We start from the raw sequence: 24,056 nt of genomic DNA on the forward strand, positions 1-24,056 counted from the left end.
TCTATATATATATATATCTAACTAACTATCTATCTTGTCTCCTCCCTCTAGCCCATCACCATCACCTGTCCTCATTTCCTCACCTTCGTACACTCCTCCTCCTATCCCTTCCCTCCTACCTTCGCCTTCACTTATCCCCACACCCACCCCTCCACACACCCCCTCACACACACTCACCCCTCCACACCCTCCACCCCCTTACGCCACTGGCTATACCAATCATCGTCAAACTTGATGATAATGAGGTGATCAGCGTTGGAAACATGGTGGGTTAGGAGGTAAGGGTGTGCCAAGCCTCAGCAGGAAGAGCAGGAACGTGACTTTTACTGTACTTAAGATATTTGAACTTAGTCTTTACAACACTCGAAGGGGATGGTAGCATTAACAAGATAATCCACAAACTAAATGATTTAATATTTCAAATGACAAACTGGATACAAATACAAGTAAATAACAGCCGTGCGCAGTAACATGTTAAACTTAGGGGGGTAAGAGCGTGTTAATCCACAGTCTCAGGGAAGGGGCGGGGGAGATGGTGCCAAACAACCTCAAGACCGAATCAAGTTAAGGTTTGGTGGGAAACGTATTTAGTTACGGAAGGGAAAGAGGCAGGTGTGTGTGTGTAGCTGAGGTTGGGGAGATGGGAGCGTAACGAGTTAATTGGGAGGAAGGTGTTACGTATAGCGGAAGGATGATGGAGGGGATATCTGTGTGAGCCGTTGGGGGGGTGGGTGAGGGGTGACAGGTACTGTGGTGGTCACGCACACTATACTGTACGAGGAGCGGGAGGGTCACAGCTACTTAATTAGTGTTTGACTCGGGTGAGGGCGGCCTTCGATACTGTCGACAATACCATCCTCCTTTTAAAGCTTGAAGATTACGGCGTTAGGGGCCTGTCCCACAATTGGTTTACCTCATATCTGTCCAACAGGATGCAGTATGTCTGCTATAATAATCACCAATCTGACTCCTCGCCAATCTTGTATGGCGTTACCCAAGGTTCCATTCTTGGTCTTGTACTGTTTTTGTTGTGCATAAATGACATAATCCACGCCAGCACACTCATAAAATACAACTTTTTTTAGACGATAGTAATCTCTATGCCAGCAACTCAGACCTCCATTCCTTCATGAGAACTATGAACACTGAATTGACTAAAGTCAGGACCTGGGTAATACCTAATAAACTGACCTTAAACCTTGAGAAAACCCACTACACGATCTTTCACAGAAGGAAAAACTTACCCCCAGACTTGGACCCCCTGTACCTTGGTAATACAGTCCTCAAACGCGAACAAAATACAAAATTCCTCGGAGGTATTGTTGATGAGAAACTTAACTGGAGAAACCACATGCAAGTCCTTCACAGTAAAGTCAATAAACAGTGCGGTATCATGTATGACACTCGACAGTCACTCACTCTCACAGCAATGAAAGAAATCTATCATGATCTTGTTTACCAACACCTGATACACTGTCACGCACTATGGGGGGCCTCTGGCTCAACAAATCACAATCCCTGGTTACTGCACAAAAGAGAGTTGTACGGACAATGATCTACTTGAAAAAAAACAGATCACACAAACGAAAAATTTGCTATATTGAAATTATTAAAATTCGAAGATATTAACACCTACTGCTGTGCCCTCTTTGTTTACAAATCTACCAATCATTTGCTTGACAATAATTATTTCCAGTTCCGGAATAATCAGAGATACAATTTAGGCACCCAAAGCTACTAAGACCACCCCCCATGCGCTCCTCTCAGTCCCAGACCTCCATAAAATATCATGGTGTGAAGATGTGGAACAACTTACTCCCACCCATCCGAGCAAAGACTACGCTCCCTTCCTTTAAATCATCTCTTAAAAAAATGTCTAAGTATTAATATTTCTTGTAACACCTTCTATATTTACAGTACCTGCTTTTATTGTACCATCAAAACCGTTTTATCGAAAATTATCATGTACTGTAAATAGATAAGTAATTACCATTGCAATAAACATAATTGCCAACTAGACATAATCCTGACAGCTCTGTCCTTTTGTTTAACCTTATTACTGTACAACCCATGTTGTACTGCTCCCCCATTATACTTATGTTTTTCAATTCCACTGTAATTTATGTATATATAAAAAAAAATAATAAATATTGAAGTGATAACCGTGGTAACATTATGAGATGTTCTAATTACCACCATGCTATTGTACTATTCCAGATGATACTAAATGTTACATAATACTTCCTGGAGATAAATGTATAGTATATATCAGGTGCCTAAAGGAGAGCTCAGGTTCTCAACTGGCTCAGCCATGTTAATATTGTTATTATTATCCACTCTGTATCTGTGTTTCTCTGACTAAATAAACTTTCAATTCAATTCAAAGTGTCCGTGGAGGAGGGAGGGAGGGGGAGGCTACGTGCTAAATGGGCCTGGTCCCCTAAAACTCGTAATTCCATTTCTTCTTCATAGTTCCGACGCCATTTAGCCAACTACCTTTGCGTATAACTTAATTGGGGTAATTAAAAGTCATTCTCACTTATCCAGTTGGGGGTCAACTTTATCATAATGAATCAGTGGATTTTACCTCTGGTGTCTAATAATTCTCCTGTCATCATTTTCCCCTGTTGAGTCTCTTGATAACTCGAACAATATATATATTTTTTTAATAAACTGAACAATGTAGGTGCGAGATTTCCTCTACTTTACGATACAAACGGGTGTAGGTGCTTTAGGAGGTGGGGGGGGGGGTGAGTCTCCTGCTGTGTTGTTCTGTAGCAGTAACGCCTCTCGTCATCTACCAGGGACTCTCACTTCCTGCCGGGGAGTAACCGTCTTCTTACATGATGAGTGTCAGGAGGAGGAAGATGAAGGTAACAACTCGCGACGGTCTTTTCAAAGTGGAGAATGCAAATTCGATGGCCAGGCAATTAAGACAGTAGCCAGTCAGACAGCCAACTAATTAAACACCGAGCTAATTAAGAGAGGCAGTCAGACTGTCACCCAACAAGACGGCGAGATAGCCAGTCTATCAGATGGCTTTATAGTTTCGACAGTCAATCACACAGTTAATTAATTAGACAGCCATTAAAGATATAATCAGTAAAACAACCTGATTGTTCTCAGTGATACAAGCAGGTGGCAAGATAGGCAGACAGACAGACGCACAGATAATCCTACAAATAGACGTGTGGGTGTAAGTCTTCCAAGAGGGTCCCAGGAGTCGCTCTCAGATTGTCTCTCAGGAGGAAACACTCGACTGTGTATGTGTGTAGTGTGTGTGCGGGGGGGGTGGTGTGTGTAGTTGGGGGGTAGAATGTGTGTGTGTGTGTGATATGTGGATAGTGTGTAGTATGTGCGTGTAGTGAGTGTGTGGTGGTAGCGGTGTGGTTGGCTCCCTCCCTCCCTCACCTTTAACAGCAGCCAGCTAATTGATTCACCACTACAAAGCTCTCACTTACAATTGGATATTTACCCCATGGGATAAAAAATAATAATAACTAAATGTCAGCAGAGTGTCAGGGTCGTCAGATGAGGTACTTAAGTCAGCTGTCGCCTATATGAACACAGTGCGGACACCCCCCCATCCCTCACCTCCCTTCTCCCCCCTCAAGTAATTGGTTGGGTCCTATCACCTATATTTCTGTCTTATCTGTCTGATGATATCTGTCTATCCTCTATTCCTTATCTGTTTTTTTCTTCTATCCGTTATCATCTAGGTGTCTTCTATCCTCAGCTGACAAGAGAGCAAGTGGTGAACATAATCCACTCACCCACAACCTAACTTACATTTTATTTAAAGCACACGATATCAAGGGTTGAACTAACACTCATTGCTTGAATAATTTGTGTACATATTTACGGATTTTTTTTTTATTTTGTAACCAACGTAGTATCTGGTGTGTGTGTTGACAACGAGGTACATTTCTCACTCACTCACTCATTCATTCACTCAATCAGTCATTCACTCTCTCTTTCTCAGGGTCCAAGTCCAGGGTTACCACAATGTGAATATAATCTCTCTCCCTCTCTCTTAGTTGTGTGTCAGAGGGAGAGAGAGAGTGAGACCATTGGCTTTGGGTGACTACAGCAGTCCTGCATAACTTGAAGTACCTCCACTATTGGTCCTTAGCTGCCCCACCCCTCCCTCCCTCCCTCCCTCCGTCCCTCCCATCCTCCCCCTCACCCACCCACCCTCCCTCCCCACCCACCCACCCACCTCACCCACCCACCCACCCACCCACCCACCCCTCCCTCACCCACCCACCTCCTCCCCCCCACCACCCCCCTCCCTCCCTCCCCTCCCTCCCTCCCCCTCCCTCCCTCCTCCTCCCTCACCCCTTCCTTCTGCACTCCTCACGGTGCCTTGTAGAAAGTGTGTGTGTGTCCCCTAGTGGCCATGTAGAGCGTCTGTCACAGTAACACGCACACACACATCATTGGCATTCCAGTCTTACAGGGATCAGGGGTTGAGATTATTCCAGGGAGATGGGGGAGGGCAACGGGGGCAGCATCGTCCCTACTGTGTTGTTATTCCATATCCTTCTACTCTCTCTCTGCCTCCTGCCCCTCCCTCCCCCTCTTCTTCCCTAATACCTGACACTCCTTATATACCAGTCCCCGACCACCCGCCTATATACTGTTATCGTCTGGAAACAACGCCGTCGACGCCTTCAGGTAGTTTAACTCTTATGGTTAGACACACACACACACACACACACACACACACACACACACACACACACGAATAATTCAACGACGCCACATTTATATATCCAAATATAACCACGCACCGCTTTCGGACACTTACCAAAATAAGTTATATTTACTCACCAAATATAGTTCTGGTGGTGGGCAGGTTATATTCACCACACAGACACAAATATGGTGACGTCAAGTTGCTGGAGACGTCACACACACATCCCAAACAGTCACCAGTAGTATAGTGAGGGGGCTTACAGATAGTTCTCTAGCGTGTTAACAGGTCACCTCGCGCCACCTACTATAACACCTGCAATAGTTATCATTAGTCTGTCCTTGTGTAATAGTTGGTGTGATTGAGGTCATATTTGGGTGTATTATTTTCCCAAGGCGCGACGTGACCATAATCCAACAGGTAAATAAAGCGTTTGAAGTCTGTTTTGGTTTCTCCTCACTTTAACCTCAGTTGATGATGTGTTTATATAATAGTCTATGGAATTTTGGATCAATTTTCAAAGAACTATTTGTTTTTAGTTTCAGTATGTTAATTAATTTCTTATAGTCATCACGGAGCAGTAGGGGGGGGGGGTGTCCGTGCTCACCTGTCCACCCCTGTGTGTGTGTGTGTGTGTGTGTGTGTGTGTCATAGTTGGAGAAGTATTTTATGGTGATTTAGTCCTCTAGAAGTTGTATTGGTAGTTCCGGGAAACTTTGTGTAAGAGAAATTAACGATCAACTTTTTAGTGTGGAAGTATCAGTAGTCGTAGTAGTGATTGTAGTAGTAGTTGTAGTATTTGTGGTTGTAGTAGTAGTGATTGGTAATTTTGTCAGGGTGTATAGGAGAGGTAGATTCATTAGCAGGTATATACATCAGTCTGGGTTGATGTCGCTGTCCTCATCGGTTGTTTACCTTAGCACGCAGCTGCCCGAGAAGTTGTTTACATCATGGTGACATTGACTCTCTCTCTCTCTCTCTCTCTCTCTCTCTCTCTCTCTCTGTCTTGAATATTGTTGTTTTGTGAGAATGTTCTTGGTGTTCATGTATATAAAATCACTATTATTTTTTGGAGGGGGAGGAATTTCGTTATTTTTGGAGGTATTATAATAGACAAGTAAAGTTTAGTTGATCTGAGACATGTTGGCGAGTTCATTGTAGCCTGAGAGAGGGAAGTAGGGGGGACATGGGGATGGGTGGGGAGGGGGGAGTTAGGTTCAGGCGTCTCACACTCACTCAATGTTTACTATAGAATCGCCTTGTGTGTCGTGGTCTTAGTCGACAAAATGTGCAGGTTAATCTAAACAGAAATATGTGCTGCTTGAATGACTGTGTTTGAACCCCCTGAGTACGATGTTGACACCCTGATTACGATGCTGACACCCTGAGTACGATGCTGACACCCTGAGTACGATGCTGACACCCTGAGTACGATGTTGACACCCTGAGTACGATGGTAGGGGAAGATGGCTGGGTGTGAGGAGGAAGATGGCTGGGTGTGAGGAGGAAGATGGCTGGGTGTGAGGAGGAAGGTGGCTGGGTGTGAGGAGGAAGGTGGCTGGGTGTGAAGAGAGGTGGCTGGGTGTGAGGAAGGTGGCTGGGTGTGAGGAGGAAGATGGCTGGGTGTGAGAGGAGAGGTGGCTGGGTGGGGAGGAAGGTGGCTGGGTGTGGGGAGGACGATGGCTGGGTGTGAGGAAGATGGCTGGGTGTGAGGAGGAAGATGGCTGGGTGTGAGGAGGAAGATGACTGGGTGTGAGGGAGGTGGCTGGGTGTGAGGAGGAAGATGACTGGGTGAGGAGGGAAGGTGGCTGGGTGTGGGGAGGAGGTGGCTGGGTGTGAGGAGGAAGATGGCTGGGTGTGAGGACGATGGCTGGGTGTGAGGGAGGAAGATGGCTGGGTGTGAGGAAGATGGCTGGGTGTGAGGGAAGATGGCTGGGTGTGAGGAGAGGTGGCTGGGTGTGAGGAAGATGGCTGGGTGTGGGAGGTGACTGGATGTGAGGAGGAAGATGGCTGGGTGTGAGGAGGAAGGTGGCTGGGTGTGAGAGAATGGCTGGGTGTGGGGACGATGGCTGGGTGTGGGGAGGACGATGGCTGGGTGTGAGGACGATGGCTGGGTGTGAGGGAGGAAGATGGCTGGGGTGAGGGGAAGATGGCTGGGTGTGAGGGAGAAGATGGCTGGGTGTGAGGAGGAAGATGGCTGGATGTGAGGAGGGAAGATGGCTGGGTGTGAGGAGGAGGTGGCTGGGTGGTGAGGAGGAAGGTGGCTGGGTGTGGGGAGGAAGGTGGCTGGGTGTGAGGAGGAAGATGGCTGGGTGTGAGGAGGAAGATGAGCAGAAACAACACAATATATCAGCAGACGGATTAAGTGAGTGCATTTATCTTATTTCCCCAGTGAATTCAACAGCCAGGCGCCGCTGCTGTTGCTGTAGGTAGCATTGCTGGAACTGTTCCGGTTGTTGCGGCTGCTAATGATGATGATTTTGTTGGTGATAATGATCAATGAAGAGGTTATTCCTGATACCACTGCCTTGAGTTACTTCAATTGTTGATATGTTCCCGCTGCTGTTGACTCTTAGACTAGCTGAGGGCACTATTGACTTCACTCGTTACGTGGGGGAGAGGTGACCATACCATCGACTATTGACTTCCTCGTTACGTGGGGAGAGTGACCATACCATCGACTATTGACTTCGTTACGTGGGGAGAGAGGTGACCATACCATCGACTATTGACTTCACTCGTTACGTGGGGAGAGAGGTGACCATACCATCGACTATTGACTTCACTCGTTACGTGGGGAGAGAGGTGACCATACCATCGACTATTGACTTCACTCGTTACGTGGGGAGAGAGGTGACCATACCATCGACTATTGACTTCACTCGTTACGTGGGGGAGAGGTGACCATACCATCGACTATTGACTTCACTCGTTACGTGGGGGAGAGAGGTGACCATACCATCGACTATTGACTTCACTCGTTACGTGGGGAGAGGTGACCATACCATCGACTATTGACTTCCTCGTTACGTGGGGAGAGGTGACCATACCATCGACTATTGGCTTCACTCGTTACGTGGGGGTAGCCATACCATCGACTATTGACTTCCTCGTTACGTGGGGAGAGAGGTGACCATACCATCGACTATTGACTTCACTCGTTCGTGGGGAGAGGTGACCATACCATCGACTATTGACTTCCTCGTTACGTGGGGGGAGGTGACCATACCATCGACTATTGACTTCACTCGTTACGTGGGGGAGAGAGGTGACCATACCATCGACTATTGACTTCACTCGTTGCGTGGGGGAGAGAGGTGACCATACCATCGACTAATGCTTCACTCGTTACGTGGGGAGAGAGTTGACCATACCATCGACTATTGACTTCACTCGTTACGTGGGGAAGGTGACCATACCATCGACTATTGACTTCACTCGTTACGTGGGGGTGACCATACCATCGACTATTGACTTCACTCGTTACGTGGGGAGAGGTGACCATACCATCGACTATTGACTTCACTCGTTACGTGGGGAGAGGGTGACCATACCATCGCCGTCGTTACTTACTCGAGACTAACATTTATTTTCGGGGAGTTTATCGATTCCTGTTTAAGATCGTTTCAGGGGCGTCAAAACCCCCCCCTCTAATCTGATATTCGAATCCCCCCTCCTCACCCTCTGAATCCCTCCTCATCCTCTGAATCCCTCCTCATCCTCTGAATCCCCTCCTCACCCTCTAATCCCTCCTCACCCTCTGAATCCCCTCCTCACCCTCTGAATCCCCTCCTCACCCTCTGAATCCCTCCTCACCCTCTGAATCCCCTCCTCACCCTCTGAATCCCTCCTCACCCTCTGATCCCCTCCTCACCCTCTGAATCCCTCCTCACCCTCTGAATCCTCCTCCCTCCTGAATCCCCTCCTCACCCTCTGAATCCTCCTCACCTCTGAATCCCTCCTCATCCTCTGAATCCCCTCCTCATCCTCTGAATCCCTCCTCACCCTCTGAATCCCCTCCTCATCCTCTGAATCCCCTCCTCACCCTCCTGAATCCCTCCCTCCTCACCCTCTAGATCCCCTCCTCACCCTCTGAATCCCCTCCTCACCCCCTCTGAATCCCCTCCCTCATCCTCTGAATCCCGTCGTACCCTCTGAATCCCTCCTCACCTCTGAATCCCTCTCCACCCTCTCTGAATCCTCCTCACCCTCTGAATCCCCTCGTCACCCTCTGAATCCCCCTCCTCACCCCTCTGAATCCCCTCCTCACCCTCTGAATCCCCTCCTCACCTCTGATCCCTCTCCACCCTCTGAATCCCTCTGATCCTCTGGATCCCTCCTCACCCTCGTCCCCTCCTCATCCTCTGAATCCCCTCCTCATCCTCTGAATCCCTCCTCATCCTCCGGATCCCCTCCTCATCCTCTGAACTCCTTCACCCTCTGAACTCCCCTGTCACCCTCCTGAACTCCCTCCTCACCCCTGAACTCTCCTCACCCTCTGAATCCCCTCCTCACCTCTGAATCCCCTCCTCACCCTCTGAACCTCCCCATCCTCCTGAACTCCCCATCCTCTGAACTCTCCATCCCCTGAATCCCCCATCTCTGAACCTCCTCATCCTCTGAACCCTCCCATCCTCTGAACCTCCTCATCCTCTGAACCCTCCTCATCCTCTGAACCTCCTCACCTCCTGAACTCCTCCTCACCTCCTGAACCCTCCCACCTCTGAATCCTCCTCACCTCCTTGAATCCTCCTCACCTCTGAACTCTCACCCCTCTGAATCCCCTCCTCACCCTCTGAATCCTCCTCACCCTCTAACTCTCATCCTCTGAATCCTCCACCCTCTGAACTCTCCCTCATCCTGAACTCCCTCCTCACCCTCTGAACCCTCCCCACCCCTCTAACTCTCCTCATCCTCCTCTGAACCCTCCTCATCCCTCTGAACCCCTCCTCATCCTCTGAACCCTCCTCACTATCTGAATCCTCCTCACCCTCTGAACCCTCCTCACCCTCCTGAATCCCTCTCATCCTCTGAACCCTCCTCATCCTCTGAACCCTCCCACCTGAACTCCTCATCCTCTGAATCCCCTTCCTCACCCTCTGAACTCCCTCCTCACCTCCTGAATCCCTCCTCACCCTCTGAACTCTCCTCACCTCTCTGAATCCCCTCCTCATCCTCTGAATCCCTCCTCATCCTCTGAATCCCCTCCTCACCCTCTGAATCCCTCTACTCACCGTCTACGAGTTTAAGGCTGACCGGAAGCATGAGGGACCATCTGTAATTGAGACCGTCCAGGAAGGGAGGAAAGGGGTGGGGGGGAGAGCAGTGGATGGAGTGGAAGAAGGGAAGACAGCTGGTGAGAAATTACCACAACTTTTGCTCGGTCATCATCTCCAGCGTGGTTGGGGGGGGGTAGGCACCGCCGTTCAAGATGCTGCCTGTATTGTGTAAATAAGCTGGAATTTACTGTTGGTTTTTGAAGTAAAAAAAGAACAGGTTATTTTTATTATGCCTTAAAGGGAAAAAATAGGGTTGGTGATAAAAAGTGGAAATGTGTCTTCACCACCTAACCTAACTGGCTGACTGAAGCTGCGACCCAGAATGGCGATGAAATTGTATTGAGGATTTACTGTAACTAGATACCTTCCCCGGGTGTACAGTTACTGGAATAAGGTTTCATGAGGGAATCGTTGAGAATGGTGGACCAGGTGGGTAAATATTGTGAGTGGGCCCTGATGGTGCTGTTATGAGCGGTGGGTGGGGTACACACACACACACACACACACACACACACTCCTACACATGTACGTAAGGTGATGATAGCTGGGAACTGTCATCATCTGAATTGGCATTTTCAAGAGCCCTCGTAATAGTAATGTAAAGATATTACCAACTGACTCTATGAAACAAACACCAACAATAACGGTGAGACGACGAAATTCTGCCGAGACCATAATTTTATTTAAGTTACAGATAAGATTTGGGTTGTAAAATAACTAATGAGTGACCTTGACAAGCTCAGTCAGTATTAAAAGGTCAAAAGAGTTGACTTCAGCCACCTGGGTGTTAGACACGGTGGAGGTGTTCTGATAGTGAGGTGTTATTTATAGCCGTCGTTGATGGTAAACACTATTGAAGCGTTTGACGTAAACACCTCCCCCCCCGCACCTGTGATCCTCCTCCACTGTCCTGCCTCGTGTTCACCTGCCCTCTCCCACACACTTGCCTGAAACGTATCTCTCTCTCTTTCTCTCCCTTTCTCTTTTTCTTGCGCGAATTTTTAAACTTCTCGCCCTTAATAGGTCACCCTCTTCCTGGAACTAACCACCCACTGCCACCCACGCAGTCTTCTTCCCCCATTTGTCAGCCAACACTGAGTGCCACCCACACCGTACCCCACGGGAATGCCATTCACTTGTGGAGTGCCATCCAGGACTCCTACGCCGCTCCTCCTGTCATTTGTCAACCAGGGTTGGAGTGGCACCCACGCCTGGAGGACTCCCACACACTGTCAACACACCACCACTGTTTGGCTCCCTCCCTCCAACATCCTTTATAATATTTTCTTTGTGGCCCACCTTGGCAACTTTCTGAGAGAGAAAGAGAGAGTTACGCTCTCTGGAGGCAGGTGGAGCTCTTGAATTGCCTGCAGTTCTCCCTTTGTGGCACTACCATGTATGAGCTTGGTGGGCACCTTGATATGTGGCTTTACCACTCATAGATAAAGTGCGTGGTCCACTAGTCGCAGAACAGTGCTGCTCACGGTTTAGCTCACGTTCCTCACACCACCACTATTCCGTATCGTTTTAGTATTCAATTATGTGAGTCTGTTGTCTTGTATCACCAGTTGACTTCCGGGGTCTTTTTCCTGTTAGGTGTGTGTGTGTGTGTGTGTGTGTGTGTGTGTGTGTGTGTGTGTGTGTGTGTGTGTGTGTGTGTGTGTGTGTGTGTGTGTGTGTGTGTGTGTGTGTTACAAAGCACCTCGTAACACAGGCTGGTGCAGGTAGTCAGTCAACAGTCACCTGGGATGTTGCCCAAAGTTTGCCTTCAGGAAATTTTGTGACGCCATTGTAACTCCCCACTAGTCACTGATCGTACTCCACCTCACCAGGTCACTGATCGTAACTCCACCCTCACCAGGTCACTGATCGTAACTCAACCCTCACTAGGTCACTGATCGTAACTCCTCCTCACTAGGTCACTGATCGTAACTCAACCTCACTAGATCACTGATCGTAACTCCACCTCACTAGGTCACTGATCGTAACTCCACCTCATCACCGCTGATCGTACTCCACCTCACCAGGTCACTGATCGTAACTCCACCTCACCAGGTCACTGATCGTAACTCAACCCTCACTAGGTCACTGATCGTAACTCCACCTCACTAGGTCACTGATCGTAACTCAACCTCACTAGATCACTGATCGTAACTCCACCCCTCACTAGGTCACTGATCGTAACTCCATCCCTCACTAGGTCACTGATCGTAACTCCATCCCTCACTAGGTCACTGATCGTAACTCAACTCTCACTAGATCACTGATCGTAACTTCAACAAATAATAATTTCAAATGTGAAAATTAAACATACATTTTTTCCGTCTAATTAAGTAAGTATACTGTACTGTGTTAATCTCTTATGTTTCCTTTCTCAATAATCAAAACATTCCCGCTGACCAAACGACAAATGGCTGATAGTTGGCATTATGAAGTCAGGAGTCACCGGGGAGACTTAGCGTTGGCCGTGCACTGGTAGAACAAGGAGGAGTGGACGAGTGAGGAGGAGAAAAACGCGTATGAACATTACTAAAGCATCCTCATAATGAAGGGTTAGGAGGTGGTATCAGTGTCATTGTGCACAAATAGAGAGACAAGGTTATGCGATTAGCACCTCCTGACGAGGAAGAGCAGCGTCTTACTGCTCCCTTCAACGTCCAAAACAATACTATGAAATTCGACTTACCTATATAACACCTATTTGGTTATATTCGCTGGCCTTTATCCTAGTAACACCTGTGGGATATACCTGACAGTTTAAGGAAAGGTTCGAATAATATTTTAACGTAGATAAGAACGTATTGTGTTCATAAAGATTTAGCCAAAGGTTTCAATGACTCCTCTCTTCCGACTTGTATGTTTATCTCGTTCACATTGCTTATTTTCTCTCTCTTTGGAGCAAGTATGGGAGGTGTCTGAGTGTGTGGATAAATTCTTTCTGCCTGAGATGTGAAAGACATGAGCTGACGTGTGCTCCCATGAGAGGGATCTTGTTGATAAAACTTGGGTAAAAATACGGACGCGGTACAAAACACCTGTCTGAAGTCTTGAGTTTAAGAGGTTAAAGGTGGCGGTGAAGGTCGAAGGTGACAGTTGAAGATCAAGAGGTCACAGCGGTTCTTTCAGTCGATTGGATCATCGTCCTGACCTGACCTGACCTAACCTGACTTCACCTAATTTAACCCACGCATCTGTCGGCTTCATATATATATATATATATATATATATATATATATATATATATATATATATATATATATATATATATATATATATATAATTTTGCCGTGTCTTAAGAGATATTCTTGGTTATCTCATTAGCTGTATATGCCTTTATGCAAGTTAACACTGTCTGCACCTATCACTCACAAGTCAGTTTTGTCTGTAACTTTTGTCTAAATATCTGTTATTTAATGATAATTTGCCTACAACTACATCACTTCCACCATCCACACGCGCCAACCACACCATAACCACCATCCACACCACCACCATCCACACACACCAACTACACCATAACCACCACCCACACCACCACCATCCACACGTGCCAACCACCACATAGCCACCACCCACACGCGCCAACCACACCAGCCACCACCCACGCCACCACCACCCAACACGCCCTCCCTTCCCTGGGGCAGACAGCAATATAGCGCTACCGAGCTAATCCCTTGCTGCATGCCCGGACTCCTCCTCTCCCTCTGCCACCCATTGCTACCAGGGGTGCATCAGTGTCACCCACCCACCCTCTCTCCCACCCAGCGCCAATCAGTAGGTGTCCATCCTCCCACACCGCCCACCTGCCTGTGTCTGTCGAGGCGCTGCACGGTGGTGGGAGCCCCGCTGTCTGCCCGGCCGCTGAATGAGCATGTGAATCAATAGTGGACCCTCCTCCCTCTCCTTCCTCTCTCGCCGCCCTCCTCTTCTCTTCCGTCGCCGCCCCACGCTACTACTCTTTCTCTCTCTCTCTCTCTCCACACACCACTACGCCTGTTGCTGGAGGAGAGAGCCGTGGTGGTGGCACCTCCCTCCTCCCTCTCTCCTCTCTTCTTCACCTCCCTGCCTGCTTTCCCCCCACTCGCTCTCCCCTAACCCTTGCTGGCTTTTGTTCCTGTTCTCTACTGTGTTCTCTCTTGCTCTCTTTTAGTATAATACCTGAGTACGACTGCCTGATACTCGGTGTACGATATTTGACCCCATCAGTACGATAATTGACCCCTTCAGTACGATAATTGACCCCTACAATGCGATAATTGACCCCTTCAGTACGATAATTGACCCATACACTACGATAATTTACCCCTACAGTACGATATTTGACCCCATCAGTACGATAATTGACCCCTACACTACGATAGTTGACCCTGGCAAACATGACCACTTGCGTACGATAACTTGACCACTTAAAATCACATGTTCATAATTAATACATACTCCATGAAACGTTTACGATTATACTCAAGGACACGTGGTCATACTCAAAGACACGTGGTCATACTTTACATACTCAAGGACACGTGGTCATACTCATACTCAAGGACACGTGGTCATACTCAAGGACACGGTCATACTCATCATACTCAAGGACACGTGGTCATACTCATACTCAAGGACACGTGGTCATACTCATACTCAAGGACACGTGGTCATACTCATCATACTCATGACACGTGGTCATACTCATCATACTCAAGGACACGTGGTCATATCATCATACAATATACTGAAGGAGACGTTTATGTAACTAACATATATTTAACTCGTGTTTATTGTTAATTTCTTCTTATAAGTTAATACATTTTGTTTTTATTTTCATCTATATTAACATCATGCAAATTAGCTTCCTGTTAATTAGGTAGCTCTATTTGAATTATAATCCCCGTGTTTAAAATAACCCTCGTATACATTAACATAATAGACTAATTAACTACCTTCAATTTTTTTTAAGTTAGATTATTCTATTAATGATCCTCGGTCGTTCATATTATCATCAAGTGTTTATTAACAGATTTGAATTAAGTTTTAACGTTGTATCAGCGGTGATGACTGAGAGGGGAGGGCTGTACACCCTCACTCACATAGAAGGAGTCAGTGTAGTTATTGACGTACAGGTGTGAGAGCTGTAGTCCCCACAGGTAAGTCAGTCTGGGGGTGTTTTGGGCCCGGCCGGTCATGGCACTCGGTGACTCGGTCATTGGCAGCGGTCCCAGCCAGTGACAATATCTCCCATGGTAGTCACTCGAGGATGTGATTGGCGGAGATTAGACGCCCCTGAGTTATCTGCGAGGACTACAGGCAGCGTCTCGGTATGGTGTTATCCCCGGGCATTCTAAAGCAGCTCAGAGGTTTTCCTTGCACGCCCTTGCAACCTTCTGCGTTGCTATTTGCAGTAATTTCTTGAGATGAAAATAGCAGTCAAATAGCCAGTTTTGGTCGGATCTTGCTTACTGTCCAAATCCTCCGAGGTCCTGGGTAGGGGGGCACATCAGTTCCCCAGATGACCCTCCAGACAATGTGTAAACACCCTCATGAGTTTGGACGTTCTCACTAAGAAAGGACGATGTTGTTCACCTGCCCGCGACTCCATAATGTCCTGTTAATTTATTCTCTGGATTTGATGATGATGATGATGATAATAAAAATAGTGATAATAATTGAGCGCTAAGAGTAAAAATAATCAGATAAATCGTATTAGTGATAACAGGTAAGACATACACACACCTGCCAGCTCCTGTGTGATGGGGGGTGCTAGGGGTGTGACCAGCAGAAGGGGGTGTGACTAGCAGAAGGGGGTCTGACCAGCAGAAGGGGGACCAGCAGAAGGGGGGTGATCAGCAGAAGGGGGTGACCAGCAGAAGGTGTGACCAGCAGAAGGGGGAGCAAGCAGTGAAGCAGAAGTAGCAGGGCGGTGCTGGCGGCCATCTGATCTTTGCTGCCTCACCAACCATGATCATCACGATAAGTCATGACTCTCCACACACCTTTCACCTCCACCACACACCCCCCTGTTCCACCACACACCCCCCGTCCCCACCACACACCCCCCCTCCTCACCCACACCCCCCTCTGTCTCCACCACACACCCCCCTCGTCTCCACCACACACCCCCTGTCCCACCACACCTCGTCCCACCACACACCCCACGTCCCACCACACACCCCCTGTCCCACCACACACCCCTGTCCCCACCACACACCCCCCTGTCCCACCACACCCCCTGTCTCCCACCACACACCCCCTGTCTCCACCACACACCCCTGTCCCCACCACACACCCCCCTCGTCTCCACCACACACCCCGTCTCCACCACACACCCCCCCTGTCCCACCACACACCCCCTGTCCCACACACCCCCTGTCTCTCCCCACACACCCCCCCTGTCCCACCACACACCCCCTGTCCCACCACACACCCCCCTGTCCCACCCACACCCCCCTGTCCCACCACACACCCCCTCGTCCCACCACACACCCCGTCCCCACCACACACCCCCTGTCCCACCACACACCCCCTGTCTCCACACACACCCCCCTGTCTCCACCACACACCCCCTGTCTCCACCACACCCCTGTCCCACCCACACCCCCCCTGTCTCCACCACACACCCCCTGTCCCACCACACACCCCCTGTCTCCACCACACACCCCCTCGTCTCCCACCACACACCCCTCGTCCCCACCACACACACCCCTGTCTCCACCACACACCCCCCTGTCCCACCACACCCCCTGGCCCCACCATACACCACCACACACCCCAAGTCCCACCACACACCCCAGTCCCACCACACACCCCAAGTCTCCCAACCCCTGTCCAACACACCACCACACCCCTCCACCACACACCACCCCAAGTCCCCACCACACACCCCTGTCCCACCACACACCCCGTCTCACCACACACCCCCTGTTCCCACCACACACCCCCTGTCTCCACCACACACCCCCCGTCCCACCACACATACCCCTGCCCCACCCCCCACCTCCACCACACACCCCTGTCTCCCCACCACACACCCCTGTCTCCCACCACACTGGAGAGTCACCACCCCCACCTCCACCACACACCCACCTCCACCCCCCCACCCACCCACACACCCCCCACCTCCACCACACACCCCCCGTCTCCACCACACCCCTTCGTCTCCACCACACACCCCACCCACCACACACACCCCACCCACCACCACACACCCCCGCCCACCACCACACCTTTCGCCTCCACCACACACACCCCTCACCTCCACCACACACACCCCTCACCTCCACCACACACACCCCTCACCTCCACCACACACACCCCTCACCTCCACCACCACACACCCCTCCACCACACCCTTCGTCTCCACCTCCTTTGCTGATCCTGTTCTCATCATACCCACGATTAATGGTTGGGTTAGGTTAAAGGCCATTCTTAGTAAAGATGGGTAATAGGTCAGGTCAAGTCAGGTCCATTCATAATAAAAAGGGACAATAGGTTGTACAGTAGTGACCTTCATAAAACTCGGGAATACGGTTCACGTCATTATTCCTAAAATGGGAATACTGTGTAGCGAGTCGTTCGTAAAATTGTGATCAGGGTTTACCAAGTGATACATAAAAAGTGGTGAATATGGAGGGTTGTGTTTACCCTGTCAATATTTTACTGTTTACGTTGTATTTAACAAAGGTACAATGACGGTGTGTGGCTTTAGGGAGGGAGGGGCGGCGTAGGAGAGTTCATAGTGCTTGTTCCGATTACTAACAGGTAAATGTGTAGTGTTTATTATATGTAACACACACATATAATCACACACAAGTATATATTTAAAATTTAAGGAATTGTATTGCATGTTTTGCTGTAGAGGTGGTGGTGGAGTGGGCGGTGTGGTGGTGGAGTGGGCGGTGTGGTGGTGGAGTGGGCGGTGTGGTGGGAGTGGGCGGTGTGGTGGTAGTGGTGGAGTGGAAAAAGTGGTGGTCTAGTGGGGGGTGTGGTGGTGGAGTGAGGGGTATGGTGGAGGACTGGGCGGTGTGGTGGTAGTGGAGGAGTGGTGGTGATGGAATGGTGGGTGGGGTAGTAGTTATCGTCACCTCTAAAAATACAACACATGCGTAACTACAACACCTGCTTGACTACAACACATGCGTAACTACAACACCTGCTTGACTACAACACATGCGTAACTACAACACCTGCTTGACTACAACACATGCGTAACTACAACACATGCGTAACTACAAAACCTGCTTCACTACAACACATGCGTAACTACAACACATGCTTCACTACAACACATGCGTAACTACAACACATGCGTAACTACAACACATGCGTAACTACAACACATGCGTAACTACAACACCTGCTTCACTACAACACATGCGTAACTACAACACCTGCTTGACTACAACACATGCGTAACTACAACACCTGCTTCACTACAACACCTGCTTGACTACAACACCTGCTTGACTACAACACATGCGTAACTACAACACATGCGTAACTACAACACCTGCTTCACTACAACACATGCGTAACTACAACACCTGCTTCACTACAACACATGCGTAACTACAACACCTGCTTCACAACAACACATGCGTAACTACAACACCTGCTTGACTACAACGTATATAATTAACACATGTATAATTGTACCACATGCAGGACTAAAATACTCTTATGTCTGTACCATGTATGTCTGGAAACCTATTTGATTACTACGTGTATAATGGTCATGCGTAAGACCTCCTTCGGTGCTTTGGGAGGGAATAATGTACACTACAGCCTCTTCCACCTAATTACTGGCGTGTTACCTGTGAGTGGTGCTCCTGCTGTTACTGAGAAGCTCTTCCAGTGACCAAGTGGTGGGTGGCGTGTCCTAGCCTCGGCAGCGTTACCCTAACAAACTGAGCTGAGTCTTTAACGGATGGCTGTGACGCTGACGACCTGGTGTGACATACTCTACATGTATTAACACACTAGAAGGAGCAGTGCTTAATGATTGTGAAGTGAATATGTTAGTGTACGATGATGACGTGGATGTGTTGGCAGATGATCTTGAGGCAAAGATCAGAATAATGGTAATGTCGAGAAGAGAGAGGATTGGAGGACTTGTGGCGTTTAGGACATAAGGTTGGAGAGTGCTGGTGAATTCTAGTACAGTTTCTAGAGACTATGGTTACGTGTGAAAACCGACTGGACGGAGAGCTGAGGGAGAGAAGACCTGCTGGAACCCGATGTATGTATGTATGTATGCGCTGTCCTCGGTTATGGACAGCAGGACCATCACAAGGAGAACTAAGCTAAGCATATCGAATGTAGTAATAAGACCAACAGTTCTATGTGGATGTGAGGTGTAGACACTTAATAGGAGAGGAAGAGAAGGTCGGAAATGTTTAAAAGGGGAGTTATGAGACGGCCTTTGGTGCTGTGTGGAGGTGACGGGGTGTGCTCAGGAGACTATAGGATGGGCTGGCCACTGCGCGAATATGGGAATAACGGACCCGTAAGAAATTATGAATGGTGGAGTGGATGGTTCAGCTACTGGGTAGACCCCTCTACACATGGAACGACAAGACATCCAGGATTTGGCTGCAAACTTGCAAAATTAGCAGGAAATAGCCAGACAGACAGACGTGTAGAGGCTTGGTGAAGGCGATGGTAGGACATAAGGCCCGTGAGCCGCTGGAATAAGAGTAAGTAATGTACCTGATTGATTTACTCTTGTGTGCTCTCAACACCAGTATGAGACGCCTCCGGTAGCCGCCATGTGAGGGAGGGAGTCATACCTGTAGAGCACAACACGGGTGGTATGTTCTCACTGCCGGGAGGTGACAACACCAGCTCGACCTTCTGCTACTATGAGCTAAGCAGTTTGTATAAGCTCCACTCGTCGGTTAAGTGAATACTATACCAGCTATGAACGACTGGCTGACTGAGAGAAGTTTTTGGCATCGAATCTCTCTCTTTGAAGTTTCGGCTTAGTTGCTGCCTAGTGAGAGAGAGAGAGTAGGTAGAAGATGGGGGTGGGGTAGGAAGATAAGTGGTAGAGCTATAAGAGGGAGTAGAGGGGGGGGCACCTGGTAGAGTTGTGAGTGGTGGAGGAGGTGGAAGGGTGGAAGAGCACCAGGCCAATGTTCAACACGCGCGGGTCTTGACAATGTTGCCTGTGTCTGGAGGAACTTAGCAAAGCAGCCATTGATTCCCGCACCTACTGCAGGTGGCTGGTCTGTCTTATCTCTCAAAACATCCCACTCCGTTTTGCACCGTACACTCGCTACCAATACTAATGTTTAGACTGAGAGTGAATGAATGAATGTCTACCTTGCAGCAAAAGACATACAGTACCTTTAATATAATAATGATTGGAATACGAATGTTTTTTGTGTTACTTTTTGTATATTAATTCCAAGATCTTCCTATAATGGCCGCAGTTCAGGTATAAGTTATAGTGAAATGTTGTTAATGTCGCTTTATCCTCAGTTTATGTTAGGTTAGGTTAATTTAGGTCAGGTTAATGTAAGATATCATAATGCGTAACGTTATTAAAATTTTAGGGGGGGGGGGTACTTTGCGAGCTGTGATCCATAACATATGTGTTAGTGTGGTGTGTGTTGCCAGGTTGTGAGTGGGAGGTGTGTGTTGTCAGGTTGTGAGTGGGAGGTGAGTGTTGTCAGGTTGTGAGTGGGAGGTGAGTGTTGTCAGGTTGTGAGTGGGAGGTGAGTGTTGTCAGGTTGTGAGTGGGAGGTGAGTGTTGTCAGGCTGTGAGTGGGAGGTGAGTGTTGTCAGGTTGTGAGTGGGAGGTGAGTGTTGTCAGGTTGTGAGTGGGAGGTGAGTATTGTTGTCAGTGTGTGTGTGGACAGTTTCCAGAGTGTGACGTCGATCAGGGGTGTGGTAATGGAATCTGGGTGGTGGTGACCGTAGAGTATCATGCCGTGTAAGTATATATATTGTCTATTTATTATCATTATAGTGGTATTGCTGTTGTATGATGTGTTATTGTCATTTGTAATATTATTTCGCTTGTGATTAGCGATGTATTTAATGTTATTACTATAATTTGATATTGATATATCACCATATTGTATATGTTATCAGTTGTAGGCTTACCAACATGTTGGCTAGTAAGTTTTGTTGTTGGCCATTGTTATATATTAATCTTAGGCCTACCAGTTGTAGCCTTGCCAGTGGCGGGCTTGTTATTCTGATGTACTGTATGTAACACGTGACTGTCTTACCCTACAGGTGGAGGAGATACGAGAGATGATAGAGAAGATTCAAAACAATGTAGAAGAGGTGAAAAAGAAGCACAGCGAGATCCTCTCGGCGCCACAGACCGACGAAAGTGAGTATCAAGTGGATGTGAGGTGTGTTGTGGACCCCCCCCTCTCCCCCACGAGGTCCTGGCTCAAGTTGACGCACTGTCTGGACGGCTCTTACTCTCCTTATAGATTTTTTTTTTTATTTTGTGCTTTGCTTATTTCAGGACCGCGACGGTAGATGGTGGTATCAGGGGCTCCTCTACCTCCAGTTATTTTACTCGTGGTCGAAGCGCGAGAAGTCTCAAGAGTCAAGTTTTATTTATTTTTTGTCACTGCATCGTGGCAATACATAGCTTTCAGAAGGACAGCTGATTGCATTTCTAACGCTGATGATAAGTTGGACCCTAATATTTTGGACAGATTTCTTGTTCATGTTTTAATTAAAATAGGGACACATCAAGGCCTCACGCCACGCTGCTCTAAACACCTTATACTGACGGTGTTGAACAAAATGTGGGCATTTATATTACTAGATTTTCTTTGAAGTTAACGAAACGTATGGTGCTGGGGCCCGTCTAGGACAGTCAAGTGTCCTAATATGAAGAGTCATAAACAGATTATGAGTATGGTAACACATAGATGGACATCAGTTTGTAAATAAGTATAACAGAGCACAGCTGAATAACTTGGCGACAGAATCAAGAGTACTCACTCAGCTAATCACTCAGTGTGCGTTAATTAGAAATATTACTTTTTTCTGTATGAGTCTTGTAATAAAGTGTAAGAACTCGGGTGCTCTTAGTTGTCGCTCGACACATTTAATGATAACTCTTATAAGTAGCAACACATCTGCCACACCGTAATAAGTAACGTGTATGAGCCGTGGTCTGGGAACTCGTCCATATATCTTTTAAAGTCTCCACTAGAGGTGTTTTAAGGTGACATGACACTGGCTAATACCCCCGCCCCCGTGACTGTGGTTAGGATTGTCTTGCTTAGTACCAGGGAAAAGCCTTTTTTGTAGTAATATTCAGTGATATTACTTATTTGAAAATAACGTCATGGTAGATGCTTTGTAAATAGTAACAGCGAAAATCCTTCACGTGACAGTGGACCCCCGTTCAGGATTTACGCCTTTGATCCTGTTCTCCCGTGCGTCTAAAAAAAATCTTACTGGAAGCCGTATTACTTAAAAAGATTTGCTCCCATTTTAGTCTTCAGAGATGAGGACTACCAGTGGTTCCTAAACTTTCTCACATGACGCCGCTTTTGCTTCTGAACAAACACTCAACCCCCCCCCATTTTTTTAATTAATTTAATCAACTTTTAATCAATTTTACACCCTGTAATCTTATTTATATCACTTTCAAGATTAACTAACTCATAATTATTTTACCCAATTCATGTACCTCGTCCATATGGAGAGCATCTAAATACAGTACTAAGAAAACAGATTAATGTACCGTAGTTATATTGACAACTTCGTATTTAAAAATTCAATATATATGTTTTTCACATGGCCTCATGCCTCCACCCCCTCCCCCCCCGTACCGACCTTGCACCCCCAAGGGAGGCACGCCCCCCAGTTTGGTATCCCCTGTAATCTGTTCCCTTCAGAAATAAAGTCTCCCTGCATTTGAAACAATGAGAATGACGAGAATGTGTCCGGCACCAAGTTAATGTGTGTAGGTGTTTTGAGAGATGAATCTTACAGGTACGTCTATTTTGTCGTCAGCTTTGGTGACAGTTGTTCCGAGTGCTCTTTTGGGTAAGATCTTGGATGGTGAGAGAGAGATCACAAGTTATGTTATGGGTGGATGGTCACTTTCACACATACAACATCTGTTCTTAATACATCTTTTCGTACAGTATTATTACTTGGGCAGATTGAAGAAAAAGAAAAAATGCGTTGATAAAACACTTCCTTTCGCCAGTGTCTTGTGTTGTACACGCTTCACTTTCTAATCTTGGCCATCGCTCTTATCTACAGTATATCATCAGACGCTTCTATTTCAAGTGGACATGGCTTCATGAGAAGATAAAAATCACTTCCAGTTATTTAAGAGACTTCCCTTCCTCCTCACCCACTACGAGTATTTATAGAACAAAGAGAAAAAAAAATAACGATGTACATATTTTTTTTCTTTAACGCATATCATACGATTCCCGGGTATTCTCTCCATTTTTGTTATTACCGTTAATTAATTTACATTGAAGCTATACCAAATTGATATTTTTAAGGACAAATTGTTGAATATTCTAAATGCGCAACATTACATAACTTCAGCGGGTACTGGTTTTTCTCGACCCGACCCTGTTGTGTGGCAACTGGAGGTAAAAAAATAAGTCATAAACTTTAGGGAGGGTCGCTTTACACCCATGAGCCATGCTGGCATTCGGGAGCGTACCATGTATTGACCACATACATGTTAGTGTATTTCTGGATAACCTTAAGATTAAGCCCCCCAGCTTATTTCACCTGACGGTTAAACACCATCTAGTTTTGGGGGATGAGGTTAGGTTATACTCGTTTATTTGGTTAGCGTTAGAATGACTAATTTCGAAGTGAAATAAGCCGAGGGACAATCTTCAGGTGATCCATGTTTTTCTGTGTCCATGTTGTACTGGTATTACCTCGATTGAATTATTTATTCGTACACCTTCACTGCTGTTTCACGATGATTAATATGAAATTTGAGAGGGATGCGCAGCCCAGCCTGGTTTTTACTACGCATTTATGAGAAATCTCATTCTGGTAGGAAATTTGATCGTGGCGTGGCATGGAACATTTTTTACTTTGTAGGTGTTGTCGGTTGGAGCGCCACGCTGCCC

The 24,056-nt window shown here is 47.4% G+C and overlaps 1 protein-coding gene across 6 annotated transcripts in view; it reads left to right on the forward strand.

The window, feature by feature from the left end:
- The window catches only part of LOC121854275 (syntaxin-1A-like), a 98,252-nt gene that overhangs the window by 12,337 nt on the left and 61,859 nt on the right, over nt 1-24,056 (forward strand). For all 6 annotated transcript variants that reach the window (XR_006086522.1, XM_042348825.1, XM_042348830.1 and 3 more), the window contains exon 2: nt 21,208-21,307. Coding sequence is in view for 5 of the 6 variants with exons in the window: in XM_042348825.1 (XP_042204759.1) it covers nt 21,208-21,307 (100 nt within the window). In the remaining variant the exon portion in view is untranslated. The remainder of the gene's footprint in view (nt 1-21,207; nt 21,308-24,056) is intronic.

The sequence above is a fragment of the Homarus americanus genome, unplaced genomic scaffold (assembly GCF_018991925.1).
Source record: "Homarus americanus isolate GMGI-L3 unplaced genomic scaffold, GMGI_Hamer_2.0 scaffold54443, whole genome shotgun sequence".
NCBI lineage: Eukaryota > Metazoa > Arthropoda > Malacostraca > Decapoda > Nephropidae > Homarus > Homarus americanus.